The following is a 13,140-nucleotide window of genomic DNA, read 5'->3' on the forward strand; positions in this document are numbered from 1 at the left end:
TTTATTTCTGTCCAAAAAACATTGACTTGACTTGAACTTCGAATATATATATATATATATGCTATTTAAATAAATACTGGGATAAACAAAGTCTCTTGTTGGAAGTAGAAGTGCTGTGCTTAATGATGGAGGGGACACTCCTGTTTGACTCCATGTGCTTGGACAATGTGTGAGTTTTAGAGCTTGAATTATCCTCCAGTCCAAGTTCTTGTCCATGCTCTAAGATGGTGTCTGTCCATCTGAATGCAGCCCTGGGAAGTCCTTTCTCAGAGAATTTTCATTGTCATAGAACTTGAGCTAAAGAAATTTGAACCAAGCTTTTCAGAAAGCTAGTTTAGGTCAAGCTGAAGACAGACTTTCACTGTAAATCTGACTGATTTCAGCTGATTGATATTCAGCTTGAGGTAGGATTAATGAGTTGAAATGGGGTAAATAAATCAATTTCAAAGCATTGATTAGGCTGTCCTATGCAGATAATTTTTAAGTATCATTCTGTAATTTCCTCACTTCTGGCCTCCAGCTTTTAACATATTCTGGGAACTAGGACTCATTTTTCTGAAATTAAGAGGAAGAAGTATTTCCTAGATTTAAAATTATCTGGATAATAAAATTATGAACTTGTTGATTGAAACCCCAAAGATACATGCTTAATGTGGGTACAGTTTTGTTGTGGAACCATTTCCTCTTGTTTTTCTTTAGCTTTTTTAAACAAGACAAGTATTGAGAAAACACTTCTTTGGACTTCTGTAGGTTCTTGTAATTTGTGATCATGTCTGTCACATTCTGTCCCCAGTGACTGATGCCCATACAATGAACAGGGCATTGTTTCTCAGAAGTCTGTAGTTCCTTTAAATATATAAGCAGACCTAGATATTTTAGCATTTAAAGATTTTTTTTTTTACTGATAGATTTGCTTGTTGTATTTGTTTTTCTCTTTCACCAGCTTTTGGAAATGCCAAAACTGTGCGGAATGACAACTCCTCTAGATTTGTAAGTATTTTCTTCAGTCGTTTTTGAGGAGTGTGCTGTCTCTTGGCTCTTTCTGTTTTACCATGTGTCAACCATCAAGGCATCCATAAAGAGGGAAGGAATTATTTGGGGAGCTTTGTTGTCTCGGTCTGAGGACCGTGGTGCTTGAAGAAGGTAACCAGCTTCAGCAGCAATCAGTATTTCATTTTGTACACAGGAGCGTGTTCTCCCTCTCCAGTATTTTAGTGGGGCACTATTAGAGATACCTCTTAAAAGATATTTCAGCTCCTTGCCAGAAATCTTGTTGGTTTCTGATATGGGCATAGAGTTCAATTGAATATTGAAGCAGAGGCTAAAAAAGAAAAACAAAATTAGGATGTGGCAGCCTGTGATTGGATGAAAACATAATTACAGTGCAGCTGGATTCTTTAATTTTCTGGCACTGGTGGCTTTAGTGTCAGAGACCATGTGTCCAGCAACTGGTCTGCTTAGCAAGTCGAGCTTTCCATGTGATCTTGTTTTCCATTCATATGTATTTTTTTTTGGTTAAGATTACTACTTTAGATTCCCATTTGCTTTCAGTAATGTTTCAAAATGTGTTTTCAATTTTAATTTTAATATGAACATTTATAATGTTTTGTGGGTTTTTTTGCTTAAATTCTTTATAATCAACTGGTTGAATTTAACCTTTTTTTGGGCATGAATCTGAATGAGAAATTATCAGAACTGACAGCTGGAAAACCAGAAAAGTTGATGCTAGAGTTGAGAGGTTCAGAAGTGTGAGTGCTTATCATAGTTTCTCCTGCTAAAATCAGAAAGCTGAATACAACTCTGTTGTTTGCACACTTGTGTCCAGAAGAGTAATACTCTTCTGAGATGTGTGAAGTTGACAAGAGTAGGGAAATCAATACAGTGGGAGAATGGTGTGTTGTGAGTTCAGGCAAATGGGTAGAAGTGCTGGACATTGTGAGACTGGAGAGCGGCTTTTTTTTCCACTTGAGAGATTTCCTCCCCTTCTAATTCTCAAGAGTTGATGATGTTCCACGTGGCTGTGAATGTTCCTTCTGCAGCTCATTGCCTCTGATTGTGAACAGAGCAAATCTTCATCACAAGGGCAAGACCAAAATTTGGGACACCTGTAGAGGTTTTTTTAATTTATTTTTTTAATAGAAAGGATAGGAAGACTGCAATTATCAGACATGACATTACAGAAATGATGAGCAGACAGCCCATAAGTCTTTCCAGGCCAAAGTAGAACTAACAGCTATTTTGCCTTTCAAGTCCTTGCTTATAAACACTGAGTTAAAAATACTTTTGGAAACCCTCAGCTGTCCCAGTCCTTGGGAAATGAAAATTTAATTATCTGATTTAATTTTTTTATTTCTGAAATTTGAATCTGCTCAGAATTAACCATGAACAAGGCAATACAGGAAGGAAAATAGAGTTTAGGTAGAGTCAAGCCAATCTTGACAAAATACACAGTAAATTAGAAAGTATCTTAAAGTGAGTCAGTGTAAAGTGCTTGGTTTTTATGTTCTGTAATAAAAAGTAAAATAGAAAAATAAAGAAAACCCAATCTCTTCCTAAATGTGGTGAATAAGTATAAATATAAGGCTTTTCAAGGTGCTGTTTTTGTCTTAGAATCTTAGGTTTGGGTTTGAAAGGGCATTAAAGACCATATCATTCCAACCCCTGCCATGGGCAGGGACACCTTCCACTGGACCAGGTTGCTCAGAGCCCTGAGCCTGCCCTGCTTCTCTGGGTAGCCTGTTGCAGTGCCTCACCTCCCTGACGGTGAGCAGTGTCCTCTGTTAAGTTTGTGCCAGAGGGTGGAATTTGGCTGAATTACTACCAGCAGCTTTTATCTTTCTTAACTCCCTTGCCAGTATGAGCAGCACTGCTTTTGCCTTTCCTGCACAGTCTGTCCTTTTTGTCACAGTTAAATGTAGCTGTTACTACATTAAGCACTTGTCAAATAAATTAAAACGATCCAAAGACCGGAGTGATCTCCTGTGATGTGGAAAAGTCAAGCAGAAGTCAAGGAAACGCGGTGCGCCAGCGCGGCTGGGATTGAAATCGCTTGTGCTGCCCGTTAATTGTTGCCTCTGGTCTCCTGAGTTACAAGGGAAAGAGTTCAGCGGGAAGAATCCATCACTTTTACAAGGCAGGCACGCGCTCAGGGACAGACGTCCCGCGATTACGAGCAGCGCTCGCTGCCAGCCGCTGCTTCGGGCCAGACTGAGCGGCTCTCCTTCAGCTGCCTTGGTTCGCGCTCTGAGAGCTCCCAGTGAGAAAAGAAGGCTGCCTACAAGATAATTTCTTCCTGCATCCTTCAGGAAATAAGCATGGCGATACCTAAATGGCTACAGGGATTGTTTGGTGTTCCTGGCGCTCTGATGGAAGTTTGTATAATGTGCGTTTTCTTCATAGAACCTCAGAAACTGAGCAAGTTACTGGGCTGCTTTACAGACCCAATTAAAGCTGTTTTCATAAAAATCCCTGGCTGTGATAATGTCTCAGAAGATTTGAATAATTTTCTGTTTTTCAAAAATATGTCAGGAGTTTGTCAGAACACTCTTCTAACCTTCCAACCAACTAACTTAATGTCTTGAGCGGTTTTTCTAAAACAGAAGTGTTAATCTTAAAATCTATTGCTTTCACAGGGAAAATACATGGATATCGAGTTTGATTTCAAGGGTGACCCACTTGGGGGAGTTATAAGCAACTGTGAGTATTACTTTTGGTATCAGCATATTCACAGATTAAAATGTTTTGTATAGAAAGGAAGAGGGTTAAATTATTGAAAAGATCAGCTATGTTAGTTTAATAGAATCTCTCTCCATCGTGTGATAAATTCTGCTTTTTAATTTTATAGCTGTTGTGGTGCTGAATAATGTACCTTAGAGTAAGTGAAAACAGACTTGAAGAAGTAAGCGTGAATATTGAATTTACTGTGTTGTTTCAAAGGCACTGAGATGTGTGTGTGAGGCTGGTGGCAGATGCATATGAATATCTGAGGGTATTTTTGATTCTTGAATCCCTGGAATCTGTTGTGTTACTGGGTTTGATGGGTCATGTATTTATGGTAGATGCTGTCCTGTAATTGGCAAGGGTGTGCTGGAGATTACCATGAGATGAGTATGTTTACTTGGAACCAAAGCCATCTGCATGAATTTATCCACCTCACAGTGTAGGAAAAGGTTTATACTGAGAGAGGATGAACAGCTGTTGAGCTTAGCGAGGCAAAGGTGGCCTTGGAGCTTGTTTTATGATACCTGTAGCAATTCAGGAATTCTGGCCAGCTCTCTGTTGGGAAGGAAAAGGCTGGGAACAGAATGGCAGCCCAGAATGCTTTGACTTGCTTTTCTTTTGAGGGTTTAAGTGCAGCTTTTGAAATAAATTCCTCCTCAGTGCTATATAAAGCCATATTTGTTTGGTTTTCTTATTTTTAAAAGGGGAGGAAGAGGGCAGTGAGTGACTATACTAGGTGTCACTGACCTAGCCTTGACTTCTCCACTCAGCCAAATTCATTGCTGCTTCTAAAGATGTGACTTTTGACACCACTGGCATTTTACTGGTTGTGAAATATTGAGACTCACCCAAGGTGAATTGTACTCACCATATATAACATAAACATTTTAAAAACACTGTAAGGAATGTTGCACATAAATGTAGGTTTTGGCTTTTTTCAGAGGGCAGACATTTTTTCTGGACCAGGTCACCTTTTGGAACTGTGCCTGAAGAGCCCGATTTTTGTGACAGAGTAGATCTTGAAACTCAAATTAGTCTTTATATAAGTGTTTATGGCTATCAATGAGCTTTGACATTTGGCAGTTGACAAAATTACAGGACAAACATAATATATTAATAATAATTAAATATGAAGAAAAAGGTTCTAAATGGCTGTTATTTGTTTCTTTTTATTTCACATTCAAAATAGATACATAAAAATGAACCCTCCTTTGTGAGAGTGGACATTTAACAGTCTGTCTTTGAAAGTACAGCACTGAGTCATGTAATTAAAATATTGTGTCATATCAAAAGATGATCCAAATAGTTGCTCTGTAGTTTATCTGCCCCATAAATCTCTGCATGGTGTAATTATAACATTACATGTAATTGTAATGATGTGATGACATATGTATCAAAGGGCAGACATATTTTTGGACCTATCTAAAATATGCCTATTTTAGGCATTCTTTCTGTCTTGTCACATGTAATAAATATCTAATAGCAAGGAGATTAATGTCAATTTAAGAATAAAGACCTGATGTGTAAGCCCTGTTCTGGAAAAGATGTTACTTTTTGAACTATGAAATGCCTCATCCTTGGCAGGGTCTGTCACAGGCAAATATTGAGTTCCTGTAGCAGCACGTTAATATAGCTCATCTTTGATTAAATGTTTGCAAAATTTGGTAGTGCATCCATCTCTCTTTAAAAGAGATTTTAAGTTCTCTGCATTTTCAAAGCAATTTGGTTGTGCTGCCTTAGATCTTTTCCACAAATCTGCAGCATTGCATTGCAACACAAACATTTCTTCTTCTGAGAGGCATCATCATTCTGAAGATATTGGGGGCCTAAATTCTTCTACACCCCTCAGAATTTACTGTGGTTTAAATCAAAATCAGGATATGTCTTCCTAAATCATCAAACATGAAGTCAAGTAGTGCTGAAGTTTCCTATCCTTAAAAGGGAAGGTATGATTATGAAAATGTTAATAAATATTCTTTGATTTCTGACTGTCTGTGATGTGAGGATGACATCATAATTCTTTAGTTAAATGTCAGTAGTTTTCTGACAAGCTCGATTTCCAAACATTTCCAAACATCCTGCTGCCCTTCAGTGAGCTCCTGCTTCTTAATGAGAGGGGTTAACCGAGGAGAGAACCTGGCATAGGATGGAGTTAGAGGGTGAAATTATCATGACAGAGCACACTGCTTTTCTGCCTGTGCAGTTTGCAGACAGTGGGAATGTCCAGCTGACAGATCCTAAATGTTTAATGTGCCATAAACAGAAGGGTAAACCTTTTGAGTAAAATCAAAATGGAAATAATGAACTGGAAGGGATTTGTGGCATCTATAAATTCAGAACTGCTATGTACCCAAAGTGAAGATAATGTTGTGTTTGAACAGTGTAAAATCTGTGCAGTCTCATTTCATCTACATTGCATGGCAGCTCAGATCTTCCAACTGTGCTGGTCTCCAAGGAAATTGATATACTGCTACATCATCATGAACAGTCATGAAAAGAAATTAGGAATAGAGAATTTGAAATGATTGTGATTTATGCAAACTTTAAGTATTTTCTTCAGTCAGGATTTTTTTTCCCCTTAGAGTTCAAGGCAACATTTGTTGCAGGTGTGGGGGTGAGTAGGAGGGTGAAGAAGGCTGGCTGAGGTGTGCTGTAAGCCCGAGCTGTTTGTCCTGCCTTTTTGTAAGCTTTCTGTGAAGATCCCAGCTCGTTTTCCTAATGGGTGGGAGATGCTGGAGCCCACGTAAGGTGCTGGGTCCTGGTGCCAGCTGCCAGCCAGCACATCCATTCACAGGTGACCTGTTTCATGTGCCTGGGCTTAGGAAACCCAAACTACTCCTGTGGGCATTGCTGAACCTGAGACCCTTGGTGTGTTGGCACCTGGGACTGTAGGCATCCCATCACTGCTGAGCAGCAAACATCAGTCCCTGCTTAAAGGTGTGCTGCTGCTTTACAGGGCACCTGCAAACAGGAAAATGGCATTTTCATTTTCTCTCTCTGAATCGGGTCTGAGGTATATTTGCTCTGTTGCAGTGGACAGTCCTGTCAGCACTTGTGCACTCAGAGGGCTTTTTTTTCCCAGAGCACTTATGAGTAAAGTCAGTGTTGGAGTGTTGCTTTCAGTTGGGTGTAATATTGTGGAAATAAATTACAGAAAAGGTCAATACTCTTCTTAGTTTTCCATTTATTATAACTACTTTTTTAGTGAGGGTGAGAGAGAAGAGAATGGTAGTTTCTTTTCCACCTGTAATTACAGACTAACACATATATAAAAATAGGTGCATTTGGTTTTGAAGTAATAGGTGCTAATTGCAACAGCTTTTTTCAGCTCTAAAATATGACTCTTTGTCCACAGATGTTGCATCTATTTCATACTTAAGGCAGTGTTTGTGTGCACACTTGATTCATTAGTTTTGTGTACACTAAATTTGATGGCTGAAGGGGTTTTGCACAGTACAAAATGTTTCACACTCAAAATGTTTCACACTTAAAATAATTTAGACCTTTTGAAAAGCATGGATCTTCCAATATCTTTCCCAGAATTTCTGTAAGTCTTAAATTTTCATGTTTCACCTGGAATTTCCTGCTGAAAAGTACCTGGATTTTAGCATTAGATGATCTTTCCTAGTCTGCCAAAGCCCTTCAGTGATGTAATGATTAACTAGGAGACAACATTGGTGCAGGTTGGGAAGTAAAGGATATGCAATGCCTGATCTGGAAAAGCCATTTTCAATCATCAAAGTATCTTTAAAATCCAAATAACAGGAGATTAAAAAAGGGCCCTGTTTTGCCATCTTTTCCAACAACAGTATGAAAGAAATCTATGATGTTTATCTAAGGCAACAATTTTTTTTTAAAGCTAGAAAAGTGATAACTTTGCAATTTATTCTTTTTTACAGCTTGTTTGTTCATTTTAAAAATCAAAAGTAATTACTCACTTACTGAGAAATCTACGGCCTGAGTTGTTATGTTATGAGCTGTTGGAAAGCTCCTTTGCTTAGGGAAATATTGCACAAGCTGGACAATTAGACATTATGGGAAGAGATACCCATTCTTGTTGATTTTCTTTTTGTTTCTGTTTTAAATCTTCACTTGTTGCAACATCTCCCTTGGTGTTCCTCTTAGCACGTTTGCTACCATTTAGGCAATGGTTTTGCCTAAACTAGGAAGAGTTTGAGAAAACAAACTACAAACTGTATTAAACATTTTGATTAGCTCATTTTTCAACATCATTCTTCACTTGAGCAATGAGGATTTAACACTTAAAATTATGTAGTCATTGTCAATGCTCATACTGCCCATTTAGTAGTTTCTGACACAATTATGGATCAGTTTATCCAAGAGAACATTACTATGAACTTGGTGGGAATAATAGGGAAAAGTTAAGGAGAAACTTTTTAATCAGTGACTTTTTAATTCAGTGACTTTTTTTTGATGAGAGCTAGATAATCAAGGTAGGAAAAGAGAAAATGTAACATGGCTGTAGAAATAAGCTGATGTGACTAGAACATGTAACTTTGGCTGAGCAGCTAAAAGGCTCCTTGGTCATGGCCAGCTGAAGAGAGTATGACTAAAATAAACTTCTGGATGATTTAGAATGTACCAAGGTAGTGCCATTTTTTTTTTGTTTTACTGGTTACTTACTCCTTTCTTGAATGTTGATTTCATTTCTAGTATATTTAGAGAAATACAAATATCCTAAATTTTTCTGCATCACTCGAGTTCATGGGTCAAGTAACCAAAATAAATTGTGTAAAGTTATGCGTTACTTTGCAGAAGTATTCAGAATCTTTTATTTTTTCTTCCTTTTATGTTAAGTCAAATTGTTTAGCAGAGTGCTTACACAGATCTCTTGTATTTAAACCATGATATCTAGGAATAATAAAAAAATCTTCAGGACCTGAGGCCTGTAGCTAGATTTTGAGTTATCTGAATTGATGGGTGTTCTGACAGAAATGTTTCCAAGGTTGAACTTTTCCAAGGCAATTTAATTTTTCCTGTTGCTTTGGTGCATGCAACAAGTGAAACACTCCCGTTGCAGCAGAAGCACTGTTGGATAATGCAGTAACAATTCCTAACCCATAAGCACACCATACGTAGTTCTGTATGTGCTCTCCTGACAATTCTGGGCAGTCCCTATACATAATTCACATTGACCATGTAGCAAAATGCAATGCAGAGAGAGTTTGGGGGTCTTTGGTTCTGTGGATTTTCACATAGATGAGCACCATCTGTGCACACATTCCACTGTCAACACCATCACCGAGGGGCCACGTGCAGCAGTTGGAGGTGCAGCTTTGTCTTTCTTCTGAGTGCTGGAGCCACAGACCTGGCAATTGGGCTGGGGTTAACACAAAAGCTACTGGCAGTGCAGTGAGTGGGTGCAATAAGAAAAATATATGTGGTCGATTCATTAAAATGCTAATTAGGGCAAACAGAGGGAAGAAATTTTCTGAAGAAGTGGGCAGATGGTCTGGATCTGTCCTACAAGTCTGATTTCACTCTGCATGTGAACAGAAAGAAAAGGGAAAAAAACCCCAATGAACACAGATTTGAAAAAGAATTGGCAGCAGCTGCTTTGTTAGGGAAAATACCTGATTTTCTGACAGTGACTGCTTTTTTCCTCCATTATGAAGGCTGACAGAATAGGCAAAGTTAGGTCTTTTGAAAACTGTGAATTGCATAACTTTGCTGCTTCTAAAAGTACATAAATAAGAAAAACTGGTGAAAAAAACAATTATCCTCCTAAACATAACTAATTTTACATACATTCAGGAACCTGTTTTTTAAATCTGCTGAAGGCATGCATATAATTAGAAGGCTTACATACAACATTTTGCCAGGATGTGTAGCTGGGCTTTTATGACAGCATTTGAGTAAATTTATAGGTAGAATATTTTTAAACCCAAATAAGCCAAACCACATTGCTTCAATATCCTTTGAGAATACAGCCATTTCCTGGAGTGTGTGTAGCCACTGTGGGAGCTGAAGTTGTTTATTTTTTTGAGATTAAATTTGGCTGCGATCTGTTCCAACACTTGCCTGGAGAACCGTCACAGCCAGCACAGCTCTGAACTGCCTGCTGCTCACCTTGCCTTTCCCAGCCCAAATATTAACACCTGGATGGGGGGATCAGCCTCTCTCAGCCTATAAATATTTGGAACTTGTCCTACTATTAGCCAATCAAGATTAATAATACTGTCTGAATTTTGTCAGTGGTGTCACTGGCTAATTATTGGAGCAGAAAGTAAATTTTGAACCTGACTTGCTGCAGTTTAGCAAGGGAGGTTTAGGAGGAGGGACTGGGAAGACTTGTGTAGGTCTTAGCCAGAGCAGGGTGGATCTGTCCCAGGGATCCCTCCATGAACAGAGGAGTGCAGATGCATTCCTATTTCTGCTGGCTACAGGCAGAAATACAGTGCCTGTGCTGCCCACTGCAATTACCTCCCTTCTCATGGAATAGGAAATAAAGACCCTTCTGAAGGCTCTAAAGTAACTTCAACCCACAAAATTACACAAGCTCCTTTGCTGTGTGCTTGGAATGAGGCATTGAATGTCCCTGTCTCCATGTCACTGAATATATGTAGCTTAAGAGAAGCACATGGGAATTATGTGTTTGCTATCTGGAAAAATGTAGTTGTGCTAGTGAGAAAAGAAGAAAAAACCCATAAGTTTTGTACAAAACCAGCAGGTCACACTGATACCTGTCTACATTGTTCTCTTATTGCATTCCTCTTCCTTCTGGAGTGCTGTGAACCACAGCCTTCCAGTGCAGTGCAGGCTGAACAAGCTTTGAATTATCACCTCTGTGGTAAATATGATGTTGAGTCTGAAGTGGTTGAAAGGTGTTACAAGTCAGTCTGCTTATGCTGCCTGCCTGGATTCCTGCCCTCGTGGGCAAGGCTTAGGAATGTGTCTGTCACTGAGAGCAGTCTTCCTGTCAAGCTACTCCATCAGTGCAGTGATGCTTTTCAAAGTGCTGCTTTTCCTTTTTGCTTTAAGTATACCAGCTTCTGTCAGCCCCACTGGGAATTATTTCATAGTCTGATACACCTGAGGATCACAAAATGCTTCAAGATTGTTTGGTTTAAATGCTTTCTTTATTAGGTCTCTCCTTTTCATTTACCCATCATTCATGCACTTAGCCTGGTAACATTTTGCCTCTCTTCAAACTTTCACCCACAGAGTTATCCTCTCCAAATCTTAATTTGGTCGTGGTACTGTAAATCAGTTAACATTTTTGGAGCACATTGCCTCCTTGACCTGAATTCTCTTTGCCACTCATAGACTGCAGCCTTTACCAGAGCACTGGGCTTGCCCCTAGCTCAAAGAAATACTTCAGGTGCATGATATACTAGGATAAGGTTCATACCAACCATCTTCTGGTTTGCTGATGGTGACATAAAGCAATGAAGTAGGAAATGATGGAGGGTTATATACATTTTAAAGGGTTCTGCTCCAGCAGTCTGCCCCTGACCTGTGAGATTTTTATTTGTTTGTTTAGATCTGCTAGAGAAGTCTCGTGTTGTGAAGCAGCCAAGGGGTGAAAGAAACTTCCACATTTTCTATCAGATCCTGTCTGGTGCATCAGAAGAGTTTCTCTGTAAGTATTGCTCTTGTGCCATGTTCAGATATGAGTTTTCTTTGTATTTAATGACTATTCCACATACATAATCTTTTGTGGGAAGTGTGATATGGCCTCATTTTTCAAATTATTGATGGTAATGTCATTGGTAATATGCGAAGTCCACATATGCTTTGATATTATCCAGATACCTGAGTCAGAATTGGCTTAGCAATGTATTTTAAACAAATTTAAAAACCTGTTCTGATTCAGAAGGCCAACAATTAGAAGATCCTTGAAGAACATCCAGTAATAACAAACTATTCCTGACAATACTGATTCTGGGATAAAATTGCTACCAACAAGAGTGCTATTACTAATGACATTTTTATTTGATTTGTTAGGCAAACTCAAGCTGGAGAGGGACTTCAGCAGATACAACTACCTGGGCCTTGATTCTGCCAGAGTGAATGGAGTGGATGATGCTTCAAACTTCAGAACAGTCAGGGTAAGAAGGAGCAGGGGCTGGTTGTGCACTCAACAGCACTGCAAGATTCTTATGGCCCTTGGTCTGTCTGCTCATGCAGGGCTGGGCTGGGAGGGCCATCTTTTCTGAGTGCTAGCACTCTTTATGCTTGGATAGAGTGTGTTTGCACAGGGAAACATAGATACAGCTAGGAAATAGGGTCAAGTTTCTGGAGTAGGAATTCTTATTCTTATAGGAATACAAAAAGGACAAAAAAAAAAAAAAAAGAATTAAAAAAAACCCAAAAAAACCTCCCTCAAACAAACAAGCAAAAAGAAAGCAAAAGAAGAGGTAAAAAAAGGCCCAGATGCTTTGGTCAGATCCTGGGAGAAGTTATATTTTGTAGTGGCTTAGGACAACAGTGACTGAGCCCTAGGGACTAGGTGATGCTGTCCAAGAGGAAAGAGAAAGAGGACTGGGATGATTCTCAAGATGATTTGCTGTCATGTTTTTGTTTGGTTGTACTCAGGAACAAGATGAATACAGGACCTTGTTACCCAGTGTATGCAAATATGGATTCTAAAAGTGACTGCTCTTAAAAGACAGGAGTACCTGTTCATTTGACTGGGAAAAATTGGGCTGGGTTACAAACGAAATTAAGTGGCTAAAAAGAGTACAGCGTTTCAGAAACCCAAATATTGAATGAGTCCTAGGAATGGACTGGACTGAATGCCAGCTCCATTTTCACACCTCCTGTGTATTAAAAACCTTACTTAGCACACTAATTATAGCATGTACTTTCAGTAGCAGAAGTGTTCATAAACCATTTGTAATTAAGGCAGATAAATGGGGAATTTTTCAAGTATGATCTGTTTAAATGTAGATGCTTTTATCTTATAATTTTATTTGTCCCCTTTCCAGAATGCAATGCAGATTGTTGGGTTTATGGATCATGAAACACAGTCGGTTTTTGAAGTAGTGGCAGCCGTTCTGAAATTGGGAAATATCGAATTTAAGCCTGAATCTCGTGCAAATGGCCTAGATGAAAGTAAAATCAAAGATAAAAATGGTAAGATGAGATTAGTGATGGGAGGAAAGCCACTAATTTGTCTGAAGTCATTATTAATTTTGTTGTTTCTGCAGACATACAATATCCTTACATATGAATTAAATTAGCTTGTTTCCAGAGCTCACCCTCAGGCAGCTATGGGCTGCATTCTGGGCAATTTCAATCATTCTGTTTGAAATTCCAAAAATTATTATTTTTTTTTTTCCCCCACTTTATTAGCACTTTATTCTATAATGTTAAATGGTCCCGTGCCTTTATGTGGCTGCTTCTTTTTTCTGCAGTGTAGGATTTTTGTTCTTTTGCAGTATCTCTGTCTTTAGT

At 38.8% G+C, this 13,140-nt stretch overlaps 1 protein-coding gene across 38 annotated transcripts in view; it reads left to right on the forward strand.

Moving 5' to 3' along the window:
• The window catches only part of MYO1B (myosin IB), a 136,381-nt gene that overhangs the window by 83,302 nt on the left and 39,939 nt on the right, over nucleotides 1–13,140 (forward strand). For all 38 annotated transcript variants that reach the window (XM_086898478.1, XM_086898473.1, XM_086898479.1 and 35 more), the window contains 5 exons: nucleotides 944–990; nucleotides 3,633–3,696; nucleotides 11,225–11,323; nucleotides 11,689–11,792; nucleotides 12,672–12,819. In XM_086898478.1, coding sequence (XP_086754604.1) covers nucleotides 944–990; nucleotides 3,633–3,696; nucleotides 11,225–11,323; nucleotides 11,689–11,792; nucleotides 12,672–12,819 — 462 coding nt within the window. The remainder of the gene's footprint in view (nucleotides 1–943; nucleotides 991–3,632; nucleotides 3,697–11,224; nucleotides 11,324–11,688; nucleotides 11,793–12,671; nucleotides 12,820–13,140) is intronic.

This window comes from Cyanistes caeruleus, chromosome 7, assembly GCF_971803275.1.
Source record: "Cyanistes caeruleus chromosome 7, bCyaCae1.hap1.1, whole genome shotgun sequence".
NCBI classification, from domain to species: domain Eukaryota; kingdom Metazoa; phylum Chordata; class Aves; order Passeriformes; family Paridae; genus Cyanistes; species Cyanistes caeruleus.